A 17,513-nucleotide genomic window follows, 5' to 3' on the forward strand; every position below is an offset into this window, starting at 1 on the left:
CAGACGCCCAATGTGGGGCTCGAACCCACGACCCTGAGATTAAGAGTCTCATGCTCTACCGACTGAGCTAACCGGGCTCTTTTATATGAGATTTTGTTTTATTTTTATTGATTTTTAAATCGGGAATGGCAGATTCAACATTAGAGCTTGTCCAAAAAGCAGCAGACGCCCAATGTGGGGCTCGAACCCACGACCCTGAGATTAAGAGTCTCATGCTCTACCGACTGAGCTAACCGGGCTCTGTTGTGTTGGATTTTTTTCATTTTTTTTGTTTTTTTTAAATAGGGTATGGCCGATTCAACATTAAAACTTGTCCAATAATTGGCAGATGCCCAATGTGGGGCTCGAACCCACGACCCTGAGATTAAGAGTCTCATGCTCTACCGACTGAGCTAACCGGGCTCTTTTATATGAGATTTTGTTTTATTTTTATTGATTTTTAAATCGGGAATGGCAGATTCAACATTAAAACTTGTCCAACAATTGGCAGACGCCCAATGTGGGGCTCGAACTCACGACCCTGAGATTAAGAGTCTCATGCTCTACCGACTGAGCTAACCGGGCTCTTTCATATGAGATTTTGTTTTATTTATTTTTAAATTGGGTATGGCAGATTCAACAGAGCTTGTCCAAAAAGCAGCAGACGCCCAATGTGGGGCTCGAACCCACGACCCTGAGATTAAGAGTCTCATGCTCTACCGACTGAGCTAACCGGGCTCTGTTGTGGTGGATTTGTTTCATTTTTTTGTTTTTTTTAAATAGGGTATGGCAGATTCAACATTAAAACTTGTCCCACAAGTGGCAGACGCCCAATGTGGGGCTCGAACCCACGACCCTGAGATTAAGAGTCTCATGCTCTACCGACTGAGCTAACCGGGCTCTTTTATATGAGATTTTATTTTATTTTTATTGATTTTTAAATCGGGAATGGCAGATTCAACAATAGAGCTTGTCCAAAAAGCAGCAGACGCCCAATGTGGGGCTCGAACCCACGACCCTGAGATTAAGAGTCTCATGCTCTACCGACTGAGCTAACCGGGCTCTGTTGTGTTAGATTTGTTTCATTTTTTTGTTTTTTTTTTGTTTTTTTAAATAGGTTATGGCAGATTCAACATTAAAACTTGTCCCATAAGCGTTAGACGCCCAATGTGGGGCTCGAACCCACGACCCTGAGATTAAGAGTCTCATGCTCTACCGACTGAGCTAACCGGGCGGCCTCTTTTATCTGAGATTTTGTTTTATTTTTATTTTTATTTATTTTTAAATCGGGTATGGCAGATTCAACATTAGTGCTTGTCCAAAAAGCAGCAGACACCCAATGTGGGGTTCGAACCCACGACCCTGAGATTAAGAGTCTCACGCTCTACCAATTGAGCTAACCAGGCTCTGTTGTGTTAGATTTGTTTCATTTTTTGTTTGTTTTTTTGTTTTTTTAAACAGGGTATGGCAGATTCAACATTAAGCCTTGTCCCACAAGTGGCAGACGCCCAATGTGGGGCTCGAACAAACGACCCTGAGATTAAGAGTCTCATGCTCCACCGACTGAGCTAACCGGGATCCTAGTGTTAAGACTTTGTTTCATTTTTTATTTTTTTTTATAGGGTATGGCAGATTAAACATTAAAACCTGTCCAACAAGCGGCAGATGTCCAATGTGGGGCTCGTACCCACAACCCTGAGATTAAGGGTTTCATGCTCTTCCGACTGAATTAAAAAAAAAAAAAATCTGCATCCACATTCATCCTCCAAAAGACATTAATTGACAAGTGTGTGAAGTATGCAAGTTCTAACATGAGGTGGTGGGTTGATCATAGTATTTTTAGCGTAATTACAAAGTAAGCAGTCTTCTTGCTGGCACATGCCTCTGTAAATAAGGCTGGCTCTTTTGGAGAAGCTTTTCCCTGCTCGGACTTTGTCTCATACCATGCAAATCTGGTGTTATTTTTTCAAATACAATTTTGATGGTGTTTGGTGACACAGGTGTGGCCAGTGAAATGTGATGGGTTTGTTTCTTTGTCAGTGACGATGGGTTAGTCAGTGGTAGTGAATTCTCCCCTTGCAAGATGTGTTGACGCCCTCACACGCAGGAAAAAAAAAAACTGCTTCCAGGTATGTCTCCGTCTCATTCTCACTAGATCGACTTTCTTCAGCACAAGCCTGCCTGAGACCCAGACACCTCCTCCAGGCTCTGACATATAATCTGAGCCTGTCATGGCCTTTATCAAACAGCATCAATGGGTGTGTTGGGCCTTTCTCCACAGTCCCTACAGGCAGCACGATACCTGCAAAACATTCCTCCGACACATCCCTGTGCAAGAGGCATATCGCCTGTCTTTTATGGCAGCTTTGCTTGAGGGTGGAGGTTAGGGGGGGAGGGTGCGATAGAGTTCCACCTTTACATGCCCTTTCATTTATGAAAGTTATCCTTACCCGGAATCGTAAAACGGGCTTTGTATTTCATCTGCTGAAATTAGTCACCGATGATAGTGCTATTCACCTTCAATATCCCTGCTTTGCACACTTCTTTTAGCTCAAACCTTGAAGGCTTTGTGCAGCTGATGACCTAGTGAGAGGGACTGAATCAAAGCAGCAGTTTCACTGTGCACAGGACTCTAATCATACCACTCCTTCTAAAGTAATGTCTGTACTCTCATGAATTGAACTGCGTATGAGCTGAGATTGGCAGACATAGCATTCAGTGGCTGAGCTATCATAAACTAGAAAGGAGCCCAAAGCAATTTGAAACAGTCACTTAGCAAAACAAAAAAGCCTACAGATCAATGTTGCACACTACCTGATCCCCATTACTAACAGGTTGACCAATGTTTAAAATCTTCCATTATGAATTTTATTTGCATATTTGTAATGCTCTAATGGGGCATTAGATGAAGATAAATTAAACATACAGCTTTTGCTTAGCTATGCTTTTCAAGAGTCAAGACAAACAATTAGCTAATTGAATTTCACGGACATGTGAATGCATCATTTGCGCTAAAAAGGACGTTTGCTATGGGCTCATCTTCAGCTGGTGGCCTCATGAAGATAATGATTTAATGCTTCTGAATCACGTTCATTTGAGTCCTTGTGCTTTTCTGTTCTGCACACTTGTTACCATGCTGCAGTCAAGTATCCAAAAGAATCTACTGTACACTGTGTGTGTGTCTGTGTGTGTGTGTGTGTGTGTGTGTGTGTGTGTGTGTGTGTGTGTGTGTGTGTGTGTGTGTGTGTGTGTGTGTGTGTGTGTGCGTGTGTGTGTGTGTGTGTGTGTGCGTGCGTGTGCGCGCGCGTGCGTATACATGTCTGAGGTCTTAACACCTCTGTGACTCGTGTCTAAAATGCATTGCCTGGAGCAGCTAGGAAAAAAAATTTGGTGAAACATATTTCATGTTTTTTCTTGTTTTGATTTTCCTGTTTCCTGTGCAGTCAGTAGGCCGAAACCATGAATAAAACAGGATTGGAAACAAACAAAGAGTTCCCTTCAGGCTCCTTGGCCCATAGTCAGAATGGGATGTGGGTTCAACTTTGAGGACCACAGGACCGGCATTTAAGTGGGAAATTCCATTTTAACATGATCCCTTATAATTAAGAACAATTCTTTCTGAGCTGACTTTAGATTCTTAAAAGTAGAACAAGACTAAAACTAGCAGTAGTGGAGGATGTTGACCACAAGGTCATTTAATCCTGCTCGTTGAAGTGCAACTAGAAAAGTTGAGCTCTTGGAATGCGTGGTAATTTGGAGTGGTACTGAATAACATTCGAGGCCTGTCTCGGTCTTCAGATTTGTGTGAAAATTTTTGTGCATTTTGATTTGCTCTAATATGCGATTCATATTTTGAATCCAGGATCCGACCGGCATTGACTTGTAAAATCTTTTGGAAGAACACCCACACACTATCAAGTTCTGCAGCCATAGCAAGTGCCAGATCCAGGTCCAGAAAGTTAAACCCTGCCACAGTTTGGGTTTAGCCACAGGTGCCAGAACTCTCCGTGGAAGGGATTTTACTTTCTGGACCCAAGTGTTATTTAGTTAGAGTGAAGTTTGGGGATGGATATTTTGCAACAGTTTAGATACCTCTGCCTTCTCATAGAAGTAATTCTGGGCCTGCTAACTGCTCTTTCAAGTGCGGTTTTTCTCTTCCGTGCATTTATGCTGGCTCCCGGCAGAGGTGGAATTGGGTGGTGCTCGGCAAAGAGGAAATTCAGACATTGACATTCCTCGCTATTCAAGACTTACACCCACTTTACACTATATTTGTTAAAAGACAAAATCAAGGTCCTTGAACCAACTGACAAAGAAAAATAAACCATAGCAATAGTTGTTTTCCAGGAAATAGTTTTCCCTAACTGCATGAGGCACCACCCATAATTTTGTAACCGCCTGACATTTGAATTCTTTCTCAGTGTTAAAGAACTGCATTACCGAGGTATAATGTCAGGCGTGGGGATAATTTTTGAACTACTTTGCAGTAAGCCTTCCAATTATCATTCAACTATAACAAAGCAAAACACTCCTTAAGAAGTTTACTAATTAAGCCACTTTCTGCACTCAATTTTTTGCACCCTAGAAGGATAATATATTGATCACAAAAAAAGAAGTGTAGACAGGAAATCGCCATGGCAAGAAAAAGTACAACAAAGTGGTGCATATACTAGTTACTGCATGGATAATCCAAAGTTGCTCTAACAATGTAGGATAATACGCTGGACTATCTCATTCTTTGTGCTTTGGAGACAGAGGACATTGTGTTTAGTTTTTAACTGTTGACTGCCTGACTGATCTCGTGAGGACTCCTTGCTTGTGATTGTGTCAACAGAGTCCTTGTGAGGGGAGGTTGGTAATGCCTGGCACGGGCCATTAGCACCGTGCAAGTCTCCTGCTGCTTCAATAGACAATTTTATGGCCATCAGCGCCCTCTTGTGTTTTCTTACTTTTTCTTCAGTATTGTACAGGACAACGCTTTAATTCCATAAATTTTCTATACTGCTTATATAATCTTTAGCATCACTTAAAAATGGAGTCTAGACTGAGAGTGAGAGGCAGTGTACCTCATGTCAATCAGGGAGATGATACCAAAAAAATCACTCAATAATATAATAATATTAATATTGAGCCGGTGAATTTAGAGGGAGTGGATCCACCACATTTCTGGACTGGAAATGTGAGGGCAATTATTTTAAAATTCACCCTAGCTTGTTGTCTGGACTAAAGTTACATTCAGTGACGGCACCACAGGGACAAACCCCACAAATACGGTTAATAGAGTTACTTTCCTTTCTAAAGTATTTCACATTGTTTATCAAAAGTATGGTTTTCCATTTTGATGTACAGCTTATGGGTCCCAAAAACCTGACACGTAATATTTTTTTAATAAAAATTGCAAATTTTGATGAAATTCAGTTTAGCCAGGCAGCACTACAGTAAAGACATAACTGCCTCGCAATTGGAGGTTGTAGGTTGAAATCTTGGCTTCAGCTTTTTTTCTCCCTTTAGTTCGTGGGTCATATGACCAAAATGTTCCTTTGGTTAAGAGCGTTAAAGCAGGGTTAAGACTTTAAATCGTCCTGAGTTGTTAATGTGAGTGGGGATGCTTGTTTGTCTATCGTATGTGGCCACTGTGGTCCAGGGCATATGATGCCTATTATAAAATATAAAAGATTGAGTTTTTGTCTACCTTCAACCTTTTGTGCACTCTTTGAGTGATAATAAATAATTCAGTGGTTCTTCTGGTCCCATTGCAAGAAAGCATCATCTCTTGCTGCACACTTTGTGTCGCAGCATAGAACATGAATCAAGGGAAACTGCAGAGCAGCCAGGAGACTCAAGAACCCTCTCGGTTCCCCTCCCCAACCCATCCCTCTCTCTCAACTGGGCACTCAGCGTTAGTGCTGGGCTGTTAGGCAGTGTGCTCATTGCCTGCCATCACAGCACCTGCTTTTCTGCTCACGTTGCTTCACCTTCTCCTTCTGCTCAAACATGATGGAGATTGGCCCAAGATGCCTCCGTGTGATTCACTTGCTGGTTTTGTGTCTGTCTTTCTGCCTGCCAGGAGACACAAACACAAAAAAGGCCATCAAGATAGCCCGCTGTCCTGCGACCTGTTCGTGCACCAAAGATAGTGCTTTTTGTGTGGATACGAAGGCTATTCCAAAGAGCTTCCCACCTGGCATCATTTCTCTGTGAGTTGAAACTATTGTCTCCCTGCTCTTACTTGCTTGAAGTCATCAATGATGTCATGTCCTGAGGAGTAAAATGTGTGTTTGATCAGATGAGAAAACAGAAAGCATGTTGTTTTATTATGCAATGCTTTCTGTGTTTGTATAATACTGAACCCTTGCTGCAAGGGTAAGGGGCTGTTTGTTGAGAGCTTCTGTTCACATGGTGTGGACTCCAGTAGTGCATATAGATTTCAAGACAAGAAGGCAAAGTGACCTCATTTTGCAAAATAGAAGTAAGAAATGAAGTTGTGTGTTCCGGTTTGGAAAAGATTCAATGACATTCAAATAATGACAGATGTGTCCTGAGAAAAGTCAGTTCAACATTTTGGAATGAAACCTTATAAAGCCACATGACATTACACCTGTGAATTCTGGCCCTGCCTGTAAAATCAGCTGATATGTTAAATGTCTGCACAGGACGATGGTGAACGCAGGATTTACGACGATTCCTGAGGGAGCTTTCTCGCACCTTCACCTACTCCAGTTTTTGTAAGTGTATGACAACAACAGCAATGTTTTTCATCTGAAGTATGTGCAACAGAGTCATTTTCTCTCAATGCACCCCCAAGCAATAATGTCAGATTTGCACACAGTTCATGCTGCGGTTTGTGATAATATCTTTTAAAGCATTTTGGCAATGAAAGAACTCCAGCCACTTGAAATAAATGGCGTTTGAAAACAGTGGTGGCATAGCAAGAATACGACTAGTGCTTCTGTCATCCCAGATAACTGAGTGCCTCAGTTGTTCCCCTGACAAAGCCCTATTTGTCTGTCACATTCAATCATTTGTGTGTGTCTTATTTATGTGTGCAAGCTTGCAGTTGTTTGCTCCATTTTTCAGTTTGAGTGATGACATTAAATGTATTGTGATGACAGTCGACTGTGCAGTTTGCTTGACCGGCTCTATTTTCGTGGACAGGCACATCTTCACATTATTTATAATGTTTGTTAATATTTAATCAAGTGTTGGTGAAAATATGCACATGTCAAAGAACTTGGGTGCATAATCACAGTAGTTGACTGCATGTTTTCTCAATGTGTCAAGCTATTTTTGTTGTGTCCACAGACTCTTGAACTCCAACACATTCTCCACCATTTCAGATGATGCTTTTGCTGGGCTGTCTCACCTTCAGTACCTGTTAGTAAAATTTCTATTTCTTGAAGTTTCTTTTGACAATTGGAAGTATTTAGATGGTAAATATAAGTAAAAAGTTAGGTTTATCAGAGACTGACTTTTCATGGCTTACTGATGCTTCCTCTGCATTTTCACATTCTAATTTGTGGCTAATTAAAAGTCATTGCTAAATATTAAAGCATACATCTGTAAATCTTTATTTTTTTTGTACAAGCTTCTAAAATTAGCTTTTTGATCATTTGCCTTGCATTGATAACACATAGTCAATTGTGCCAAACAAGTAACTAGTTTTTCTATTTCAGGTTCATTGAGAATAACGAAGTCCAAACTCTCTCAAAATATACCTTCCGGGGACTAAAATCTCTGACTCATCTGTGAGTATGTCATCACTCCCAGCATGCCGTTTTGCAGCATAAACTAGCTAATTTTTAGTACAGGGGGGGTCCTTGTTCCGAGCATTGTGAATGGAGGCGTGACGTAAGAGTATGTAGTTGTGAGATACGAGAAGGCACACTCAGTTGCTCCTTCGTCCATTTGTTTTACATTTATGACGAAGAGTTCATCGGCGTGGAGTGATGGAAAAGAGTGTGCATGGCTCACGACGCTGCCTGCATGACCAGAACTTTGGCATACAGTAAATTAAACAACAAAATAATTGTATAAATCATCAAGTGAACCTTTTCAGATCCCTCTCAAACAACAACCTCCAACAGCTGCCCAGAGATCTGTTTCAACATCTGGACATCCTCACAGATTTGTAAGTGTTGATTTGTAAGCATGTTGGAGTTGACCTGTTGGAGTGATCCTGTCATGCTACTCTGCACTCAGCTACTAAACTGACTTGGTCAATCGTTGAGATAACACTTTGTATCCGTGTTGCATCATTGGTTTCAGGGACCTGCGAGGAAACTCCTTCCGCTGTGATTGCAAGATCAAGTGGCTGGTTGACTGGATAGAAAAGACCAACACTTCTGTTCCTCCCATATACTGTGCAAGCCCTTTTGAATTTCAGGGTCGCAGGATCCACGACCTTGCTCCGAGAGACTTCAATTGCATCAGTGCAGGTTTGAACTTTTCTGTTTGAAGAGCAATGTCATGACAAGTTTGCAGTTTATAATTTGCTCTCATTCTCTGTATTTTCTTTTTCTAGATTTTGCCATTTATGAAACATTTCCTTTCCATTCTATGTCTGTGGAGTCTTATGAGTTTGGGGGAGATATGTTTGTTGTCTTCTCTCAGCCTGAATCAGGTTTCTGCACTCTTTATGTGTGGGATCATGTGGAAATGAAATTCAGGACATTTCAGAACATTACCTGTAAGTTATGGAGACAAACACGCCAAAAATTACAGTATTTTAGTTTGTCTATTTCATCTTTTATCTGTTGTGCCTTTCTGATATGTATGTGTTTTTGCAGCTCGTTCAGCTTTGTACTGCAAACCAGTAGTGATAAACGACACGCTTTACATGGTTGTAGCTCAACTTTTTGGTGGATCTCACATCTACAAGTAAGCTTTGCAAACCTCTGTTGCTATGTAGAAATTCTCTACTGGTTTTATGATTCCAACCTTCAAATAATTAGTGTGGCATTAGAACTACTACAAACAAATACTCCATCCATCCATCCATCCATCCATCCATCCATCCATCCATCCATCCATCCATCCATCCATCCATCCATCCATCCATCCATCCATCCATCCATCCATCCATCCATCCATCCATCGCTTTGCACAGATGTGTTTGCATCCAGAATGAACTGTGAAGCTTTTTGTTCAAATTACAGGTGGGAAGAAGACCCTCTTCGCTTTGTGCAGATACAAGACATTGACACAACACGAGTGAAGAAGCCCAACTTTGTGGAGACATTCCAGCTCGATGGTGAATGCTATTTTGTAGTAGCAGACAGTTCGAAGGCCGGTTCAACCAGCATTTATCGATGGAACAGCAATGGCTTTTACTCCCACCAATCCCTCCATCCTTGGCACCGCGACACCCATGTGGAGTTCCTCAACGTCGGAGGAAAGCCTCACCTCATCCTCTCCAGCGCAACTCAACCACCAGTAGTTTACCAGTGGAACCGAGGCCAAAAGCAGTTTGATTTCTTCTCCCAAATCACAGAGCAAGCTGACGTGCAGATGGTCAAACACTTCTGGGTTCGGAAGGCGCTTTATCTTTGCCTCACACGCTTCATTGGTGACTCAAAAATTCTCCGCTGGGAAGGCCAGCGTTTCATCGAGATCCAGACTCTTCCCTCTCGCGGCTCCATGGTGGTGCATCCCTTCACCGTGGGCCTTCGGCAATACCTTATCCTTGGGAGTGATTTCTCATTTTCTAGAGTGTACTTATGGGATGATCTCACTCAGCGCTTTCAGCCGTTCCAAGAACTCAATATGAGAGCCCCAAGGGCCTTCAGCTTCATGTCCGTCGACAATAAGGACATAATGTTGGCTGCCAGCTTCAAGGGCAATTCTCTTGCCTACCAGCACCTTCTGGTCGATCTCAGTGCAAAATAGAAATGTGAGAGACAATGTGTTGTGCCAACAAAAAACAAAAACATGCAGGACATGTGCAGGAGTATTCAGGCGCATCTCAATAAATTAGGTGTGGAAAACTTTATTTATTCAGGTTAAATAATAATTTATTTAGGAAGAGAGGAAAAACCAAATAATGTATCACTGCTGCTTATAGATAATAGATCCACTATACACACGCACGCTTTTCTTAATTTTTCTACAATTTTAATTTATTGAGATGCACTTGCAGTTAGGTTTTGCTATTTCACAGGATGTTGTAAATGACTAACTTAAAAAAAGTTTAAAATATATTAATCATAATACCACCTCAGTGCGATGCTGACTGAAATGCCAAATCACTGTTTCTACATGTATATTATTGTTGAAATGTATGTGCATTTATTGAATCAACCACTAGTGTTTTGTCTGATAACTGGTAAAAGTGATATACTGAATGTTATGCATGTAAACTTTCAAAAAGCTACAATTAGACTGGTCAACAACAGATTTGATAAAAGGTGGCTTTGTGTGTCCCTAAGCACATTTTGGCACTGATTTTAAAAAAAACCTTTTTTTTTCCAGCGCATCAGTTTTGAAAAATCTTTTTTTTTTTTTTTGCTTTTAAATTTGACCTTTAAAATTACAGCTATGACAAACATTTGGTGTGCTAGAGAAAAACTAGGGCAGATATGAAAATCAAGGAAAAGGTTTTCTTACAAATCTGATTAAAAAATGAAAAAAATGTCAACCATTCTTATCAGTGCAGCACTTCTGAGTTTGGATGCTATATCCTTATGCTTGTTTAAAAAAAGAAGCTTTTTTGTAGTAATATACATTTGATTTAAGTGTCTTTAAATACAAGATGTTTGCAGAGGGCAAACAAATCATAGATATTGTTTTCATTATATTTTTAACCTTTATTTAGCCAGCAAAAATCCCATTGAGATAAAACAAAATATTTTGCAGGGCAGTCCTATTCAAGAGGGAGCAGTTACACAATGAACATTTACATTACACACATTGATCAAAACGTTGCAAGCAGTTAGTTTGTACATTCCTATTAACATACGGACTTAATTAATTTGCAGAATTTCAGTATTAAATTGAGTTTGAGTTAATTCCACCTCCCCTTTTTTGAAACTAAATGTGTAAATGCACTAATGTACAAATATTAGCATCATACATAACCAGAAATTTTTATGTTGACTATTTTAAAATTAATGTGTTACATAATATCTGTGAAGACTCTCATGAAATTGCTGTGTGATAAATATCTGTGAAAACACGAAAAATCTTTGGATGAAAGTTTTGGGACGGGACTCGATAAGCAAGACTGCTTCCAGCCGTTCCGTTTTCGGCAAGTACGAAACGAACTCTAAGCTTTGTAAAGAAAGTGTGACTTTGATGATGTCTGTGTACAAGCTGAAATAAAAAAAAAAAACATGAATCATAAAGTAGAAGTGTTGCGATAATTCAGTAACAGACATTTATTTGCTTTCGTTTAGTGACGTGCTCCGAAGATGTGACGTCATTTGCAGTTGAACGTCTCCATGAAACCGCGTGGAATAATAGTCCGCCCTCGCTCCTCTGTTGTTTTCCCCGTCTCCTGCATGAGCTTTCCGATGTGAAGCATGAAGATGCTACAAAATGAAAGAACGAGGAGTTTGCAAATAAATAAATAAAATTTGCGAAGGGGGCACCCATATCCGGAATCTCAAGCTGACACCGGAAGTGCTGCGACAAAGATCCGCTGTTATAAAATGCACTAGCACTTACAATTAGAATGCCAACAAACATGACGGGAACCGTCAAAACGACACTGCCTTCCGAATGGGACGACGACGAACGGATGGATTTTCTATTCTCCGACTTCAAGGAAAACCGCGACGTCAACACAATGGACTGGGACAGTAAAATGGACTTCTGGACGACTCTGATCGTGCAAAGCTGCAGGGACCGCCGTGCCGTGTGTGTCAATCTGCAGGACCTCAACAAGACTTTCAGTAGGAAAGAAAAATCACCTTTGGGCTTGACGACTGTCATCAACTCCATGTCTAGGTAAATACTGTGCTGTATGCTCCAATTTCAGAATTATTATTTTTTTGTGGGCGGGGCGGATAGTCTATAATATCTTCTCCCTATGCTAATGTTGTTTTTCTACGCATACTTTTTCCAGGTTCGTGCTCAATAATAAACTTGCGTGTTATATTATTTAAACTGCATAAAGTACCCCTACATGTGAATTGTTGTTGGGCTATATGTAACAATATGTTCCTTGGCCCATGTCAGTCTTCTACAATTAAGTCAATGTCAAAGTCAGCTTTATTGTCAATTTCTCCACATGCCAAAGACACACAAAGAAACCGAAATTTCGTTCCCCCCTATCCCACGGTGACAAGACATGGCTCACAACAGACAAACAAGTAAACAAGTATAACAAAAGCGTGCTGAATAAATAATGAATAAATAACACAACAATAAATAAATAAATAAATAAATAAATAAATAAGAGGAGCAGAAAAAAAAGGAGCAAGTGCGCGTACAGCAGACATTCCCGAAAATAGCGCAACAGTGCCGCACGCTACGCAGAAGGGGGTAGCGAGTTCAGGGCCCTAACAGCCTGGAGAAAGAAGCTGTTGGCGAGTCTGGTGGTGCAGGAGCGCAGGCTCCTGTACCTCTTCCCAGAGGGCAGAAGGTCAAACAAAGAGTGAGCCGGGTGACTCACATCTCTGGCAATCGAGTTTGCCTTGCGGGAGAGATGGGAGGTGTAAATGTCCTTCAGGGAGGGGAGCGAAGCACCAATAATCTTACCAGCCGTATTCACTATGCGCTGCAGGGCCTTCAAGTTCTGTTCAGTGCAGTTACCACCCCAGACAGCGATGCAACTGGTGAGGACGCTCTCAATGGTGCCACGGTAGAATGTAGACAGGACTGCCTGAGGAGCACATGCACGCCTGAGCTTCCGCGGGAAGTACAGGCGGCGCTGAGCTTTCTTTGCCAGTGACGAGGTGTTTGCGGACCAATATCTATTACATACAGATTTGTGTATCCCAACAATACATCTGCAAAGTATTCACAGCACTTCACCTTTTCTACATTTTGTTATGTTAATACCAGAAGAAAGTAGTAATGCATTAATATTTCTATTATGTTCCTTTTGAGGTGCATGCCAATGGTGACGCTTAGCTAATGTCCATGCTTTTCCATTCCCTTGTCTGGGACTGTCACTTTGGATAGTTACCCCAGCCAACATGGCCGCCACGTCGGCACATCACTTAGCCTGCTCTTGTCTTACTGTACATCCGTGACAACAGCAGCGTAACCCTGAAATATGTGTACTAGTATGTGTTTGTTTATTGCGTCACAGTGCCAGTAAACAGCAACCAATTCCTGAGCTAACAGACTTTGACAACTACTGCATCAAGGGGTGGAATGACACTATTTCCTGTCTGTCAGTTAAATTGTGGTTCCACTATGTTTCCATTTCACCTCATCCAGATGTGGGAAGCTTCAGAGGGAGTCCGAGTTTGCCGCCAATGTTGATTGCGGATGGCTGTCCTGGGGTGTTGGTCTCCTGTTGGTGAAGCCTCTGAAATGGACCTTCTCCTCTTTGCTGGGAGGAAGCAGACGATATTTGGAGGAGTCTTTTGTTGTCATTGACCTGGTTAAGGTGTGTTGCTCATCTTCCGTTTATGTGCAGCAGAATCAGATTAGAAAGACACTGGCCATAAAATAATACAGATTGCAGATTGACAGAAGGTTGCACATTTTTGTAAGATTAAGTCTATGAGTGTGTTTTGACATAATTCTCTTGTATTATTTTATTTCTTTTTGTAGAGCCGGCAGTTCTCAACCTACTCTAAGTGGCCATTGGCATAACACGCCACGCTCCATTTACATGCTTAAGACATTACAAATAAATGCACATCTGAAATATAAATTCCCCCACCACAAAATCAAAACCCTGCATGTTCTTACGTAATTAATCATCCAGTGTCAGTGAAAGCACGGTGTTCAACTTTTTTTTACTGTAGCAGAGCTCCTGGCCTGCACAGATTTCTGTGCCATTTGATCAATCACAGATAAGGCTGCTATTTTCTACAGCAATGCCTTTTTTTTTTTCTCTGCTCACTCCAGTCTTTATTTTTCTTCCCAGGAAAAAGCAGCCGAAGTTCTCCGGATTTACCAAAGCAGTGAATTTGCAAATCGCTCCGTCATGTCATTTCAAGACCTGTGGACACTCTCCTCCAGCGTGTGTGCTGATGAAAGCACCCTATGCATGGCTCTTCTGCAGCTGCAGAGGGAGAAACAAGTCGCGGTCTCCTTGCATGAGGGGGAGAAGGTAAACTTCAGAACTCAACAAACAACCGCTCATTCTTCTTTTTCTCCTAGCTGACATCTTATGTTTTGTTTACTTTGTATTTATTTACAGATTGTTAAATTTTGCCAAGCTGGGCAGAGTCGCGTTTCCAGTGTCAGTGATGTTGATATCGGAGTTTATCAGTTGCAGCGTAGTGAGAAACTGCTGGTGGAGCGTCTGGACAAACTGGGCCTGGAGGCTGATAAGTACATCCACTACTAATAACAGTTGCTCAGGATTCAAGTAACGCGATTAAACAATCTAGTTTTTATGGTTGTTAAATTTAAATTTCACTTGGCTAGCAGTTTGTTTACAAATAATAAACAAAATCAAATGTCTATGCTATGTCCCATTGACCCCTTTAAAATCTATAATATGACGGTATTTCAGTGCACTGTTTCCCTACCATTATTGAATGAAGGCACATATTTGAAAAAGTATAGATATTGAAGGAATCATGATTTCATCACAATCCACTCACCAGTGTATTTTATCAGTGTGAAATCTGGGCCTTTTTAGTTTAATTCTGTGGATACGCCATTGATTAAACAGTCCGCTCTCTCGTGATGTAGTCCTCATATCTTTGTTTGACTTACTGCTTGGTCACCACTCACTGAACATTAACACACAATTTTTAAGGCAAACTTCTTATCAAGCTCTTTTCTATTTCTTGTGTTCAGGTGCAGAAAAGAATCAAGAGCTTTACTTCGAGAAGGGAAGAAAACACAGGTGAATGCTTAAGATACTCCAAAACATGATTCGAGCCAAGAGCGAACAAATGAAATTCAGTCCATTTCGTGCTCCTATTTATTGTCCCTTCAACAGGCACTGAGGTGTTTGAGAGGCTGTAAAAGGGCGGAAAAGAGAGCAGACAACTTGTTTGGGCAGCTAGAGTCTATTCGAGGCATACTGGATCGCATAGCCCAGTCGCACACCGATAAAATGGTAGACCGTTAGAAAACAAATAGGCTGAAAATCAACATTCACACCAAGTACTAAAAGTCTGTCTTGTTCTTGCAGGTTCTACAAGCTTACCAAGCGGGGATGGCCAGCCTCAGAGTGTCTCTCAAGGACGTGACGGTGGAAGGTGCAGAGAGCCTTCTTGATCAAATCCAAGAGGCAAGTTCATTTGAAAACTTTGATTGCTTACTTTGGATTCAGTTGGGCACATCTAAACAAAGCCTTTATCATTGACACAGTTATGTGACAAACAAGATGACGTGAACCAAGCCATATCTGGAGCATTCACCAGTGGAGGTATGTCAAATTGTCCTTTCCTCTTAATCGGATCTACTGTACTGAGATTTTCAAATAATAGTCAGGTGTGCTTTTAATAAGGAGCGGTCTTATTTGCAGGATGTCTCAGAATCCTTAATTCATATTTTTCCAAAAGGCTTTTATTATGTTTACTAATCAGATTCCTAAACTCTGTCGTTTAAATGTCCTAAAAATTTAAGAATTTATGAATAAGCACATTTGGTTGTCATTGCAATGTTGGCTATATTATACTGTCAAGTCAAACATTTAAAAAAAAAAAAAAGAGATTTAATATCCATGGATCACGTGTGAACACCAGTCATGTCTGTTAATCAGTGAAGTGCAGAATGACTGAAAAAGTTCATAACCATCACAATGGAAGGGCGCCACTATTTGAGGAAGTGTTGTATTTTATCACTATTTGTTTTTGTAGATGATGACCAGTTGGAAGAAGAACTGAAATCGCTATTGGATGAATCCAACACGATTTCTGAGGTTCCAAGCGAGCCCCTGCCGAGCATCCCGGGTGACGACCTGTTGGATTTGCTACCCGCCGTCCCTGACACGGACATGAATGTCAACACCAAGCAGCTGGAAGAACTCAAGCAACTGACTCTCTAAAGATACAGATGGGCTGTCATTTTCCATCACTGTGCAAAGGAATTATAAGCACAAATGTTAAAATGATTTTTGTTTGTACCCATGCAGGATTTCTGCAGCACAAGAAATGAAGCTTTTTGCATAGCTAAGGCAAACAAAGTGACCTGGAATTGTTACTATGTAAAGCCAGGAGCAGTTACCTAGAAGCGAGAGTAATACTAAAGTTGTTACAAAGTCAAGACAGGTAGAAAAGCACTTTCCTTCTTTCAGTCTAAATTCCTTTGCAGTGGGTGCATGCCAAAGAAGAAAAAAACTACGCTCTCATCTGGATGTGAAGCCTGTGTGAATTCAGAATTGAAATTTGTCTCTGAAATACTGTATACTCTTTGATATACTTTTAATTCATTTAGAGTGTCTTTGACAGAGAAGCAGTTTGTTCTTGAGTGTATGTATAGTTCTAGTGAAGATTGTCATCTTTTTCCTGTCTTAATTTTGTTTGCCAAATGTTTCATATCAAACCACACGCATTGCTCGTGTACTGACGGAGAAGATAGTTTTACTCAAAAGATTTTTTCTGCCAATAAAATGTATTTTAATCACACTGGTGGTTTTGGCCAGCTTTATGTCAACGTAAGTGGTGGATGTATTGTCTGTCCTCACTCTTTGCCATCTTTAAAATATTAATTTTCAGGCTCTACATAGCTTTATAGTTTTAACCACCAGAGGTCACCGGTGTGCACTGCACCAAGTCAATCACTTGTTTTTTTAAATTTGACCACTTTGAAATTAGACTTTTCACTCATTCGTGGTATTAAATAACGATAGATTAAAAATTAGAATAAAAAGGCAGGCTTCATTGTTGTCTGTCGTTTTTCCCCCCAACCTTTTATGCAAACACAAACACATTCGATGTAATAACACCATCAACAAATACAAAATTAAAACATCAATGTCGGCATAACGTGTGTCGGCTGGCATAGTCTTCGCGAACGAGCCTGAAAATGGCGGTGTACCTAATAGAGTGTCCAAATGACGTCACAGATCAAACAGCCAATCAGAAAGTGGGGGTGAGGGTGGGTGTGGCACTTTTCACTAAAACCAGGGGTGTCGACCTCCAGTCCTCGAGGGGCCGCGTTCCAATATGTTTTCCAAGTTACCCTCGTTAAGCGCAGGTGCGTGAAAACTTTTAGCTTCTTTCACGGTCAAAAGGAGCTAAAAGTTTTCACGCACCTGCACTTAACGAGGTAATCACAGGGACACGCCATTAGGTACACCGCCATTTTCAAGTGTACCTAATAACAGGCCACTCTATTAGGGAAATATCATGGTCAAAGGTCACAGGTGTCACGCTCTAGTCCTCCGGGCTGCGTTCCAATATGTTTTCCAAGTTACCCTCGTTAAGCGCAGGTGCGTGAAAACTTTTAGCTTCTTT

The 17,513-nt window shown here is 41.0% G+C and overlaps 2 protein-coding genes, 1 long non-coding RNA gene and 9 other non-coding genes across 12 annotated transcripts; 2 read left to right on the forward strand and 10 right to left on the reverse strand.

The window, feature by feature from the left end:
- Nucleotides 1–4: 4 nt before the first annotated feature.
- Nucleotides 5–77, reverse strand: trnak-cuu (transfer RNA lysine (anticodon CUU)). Its single transcript has one exon. It is a non-coding gene; the product is annotated as a tRNA-Lys (tRNA).
- An 89-nt stretch (nt 78–166) lies between these two features.
- trnak-cuu (transfer RNA lysine (anticodon CUU)) lies at nt 167–239 on the reverse strand. Its single transcript has one exon. It is a non-coding gene; the product is annotated as a tRNA-Lys (tRNA).
- A 90-nt stretch (nt 240–329) lies between these two features.
- On the reverse strand, nt 330–402 carry trnak-cuu (transfer RNA lysine (anticodon CUU)). The gene has a single exon. It is a non-coding gene; the product is annotated as a tRNA-Lys (tRNA).
- An 89-nt stretch (nt 403–491) lies between these two features.
- On the reverse strand, nt 492–564 carry trnak-cuu (transfer RNA lysine (anticodon CUU)). The gene has a single exon. It is a non-coding gene; the product is annotated as a tRNA-Lys (tRNA).
- Nucleotides 565–644: 80 nt separating this feature from the next.
- trnak-cuu (transfer RNA lysine (anticodon CUU)) lies at nt 645–717 on the reverse strand. Its single transcript has one exon. It is a non-coding gene; the product is annotated as a tRNA-Lys (tRNA).
- An 89-nt stretch (nt 718–806) lies between these two features.
- Nucleotides 807–879, reverse strand: trnak-cuu (transfer RNA lysine (anticodon CUU)). Its single transcript has one exon. It is a non-coding gene; the product is annotated as a tRNA-Lys (tRNA).
- Nucleotides 880–968: 89 nt separating this feature from the next.
- trnak-cuu (transfer RNA lysine (anticodon CUU)) lies at nt 969–1,041 on the reverse strand. The gene has a single exon. It is a non-coding gene; the product is annotated as a tRNA-Lys (tRNA).
- Nucleotides 1,042–1,140: 99 nt separating this feature from the next.
- On the reverse strand, nt 1,141–1,213 carry trnak-cuu (transfer RNA lysine (anticodon CUU)). Its single transcript has one exon. It is a non-coding gene; the product is annotated as a tRNA-Lys (tRNA).
- A 99-nt stretch (nt 1,214–1,312) lies between these two features.
- Nucleotides 1,313–1,385, reverse strand: trnak-cuu (transfer RNA lysine (anticodon CUU)). The gene has a single exon. It is a non-coding gene; the product is annotated as a tRNA-Lys (tRNA).
- Nucleotides 1,386–2,880: 1,495 nt separating this feature from the next.
- On the forward strand, nt 2,881–11,318 carry lgi3 (leucine-rich repeat LGI family, member 3). Its single transcript, XM_049762287.2, has 9 exons — nt 2,881–6,176; nt 6,633–6,704; nt 7,282–7,353; nt 7,653–7,724; nt 8,036–8,107; nt 8,245–8,414; nt 8,501–8,665; nt 8,766–8,856; nt 9,135–11,318. The coding sequence occupies exons 1-9, from the start codon at nt 5,974–5,976 to the stop codon at nt 9,862–9,864; spliced, it is 1,647 nt and encodes a 548-aa protein (XP_049618244.1). The 5' UTR covers nt 2,881–5,973; the 3' UTR covers nt 9,865–11,318.
- Nucleotides 10,672–11,781, reverse strand: LOC125993604 (uncharacterized). The gene is made up of 2 exons (XR_007490347.1): nt 11,641–11,781; nt 10,672–11,504 (listed from the first exon to the last, which is right to left on the reverse strand). It is a non-coding gene; the product is annotated as an uncharacterized lncRNA (long non-coding RNA).
- On the forward strand, nt 11,503–16,682 carry chmp7 (charged multivesicular body protein 7). Its single transcript, XM_049762289.2, has 9 exons — nt 11,503–11,922; nt 13,363–13,534; nt 14,021–14,206; nt 14,297–14,430; nt 14,905–14,953; nt 15,050–15,169; nt 15,245–15,343; nt 15,424–15,481; nt 15,915–16,682. Exons 1-9 carry the CDS (start codon nt 11,648–11,650, stop codon nt 16,100–16,102), a joined length of 1,281 nt encoding a protein of 426 aa, XP_049618246.1. The 5' UTR covers nt 11,503–11,647; the 3' UTR covers nt 16,103–16,682.
- The last annotated feature ends 831 nt before the right edge of the window (nt 16,683–17,513 follow it).

Source organism: Syngnathus scovelli, chromosome 3, assembly GCF_024217435.2.
Source record: "Syngnathus scovelli strain Florida chromosome 3, RoL_Ssco_1.2, whole genome shotgun sequence".
Classification (NCBI taxonomy): domain Eukaryota; kingdom Metazoa; phylum Chordata; class Actinopteri; order Syngnathiformes; family Syngnathidae; genus Syngnathus; species Syngnathus scovelli.

Bases quoted from the DNA above. Each gene is read 5' to 3' on its own strand.
- lgi3 (XM_049762287.2), top strand. From the start codon at position 5,974: ATGATGGAGATTGGCCCAAGATGCCTCCGTGTGATTCACTTGCTGGTT. The intron at 6,705-7,281 runs GTAAGTGTATGA...TTGTGTCCACAG, and splicing joins CTTCACCTACTCCAGTTTTT to ACTCTTGAACTCCAACACAT. The intron at 7,725-8,035 runs GTGAGTATGTCA...GAACCTTTTCAG, and splicing joins CTAAAATCTCTGACTCATCT to ATCCCTCTCAAACAACAACC.
- chmp7 (XM_049762289.2), top strand. From the start codon at position 11,648: ATGCCAACAAACATGACGGGAACCGTCAAAACGACACTGCCTTCCGAA. The intron at 14,954-15,049 runs GTGAATGCTTAA...TCCCTTCAACAG, and splicing joins GAGAAGGGAAGAAAACACAG to GCACTGAGGTGTTTGAGAGG. The intron at 15,482-15,914 runs GTATGTCAAATT...TTGTTTTTGTAG, and splicing joins TGGAGCATTCACCAGTGGAG to ATGATGACCAGTTGGAAGAA.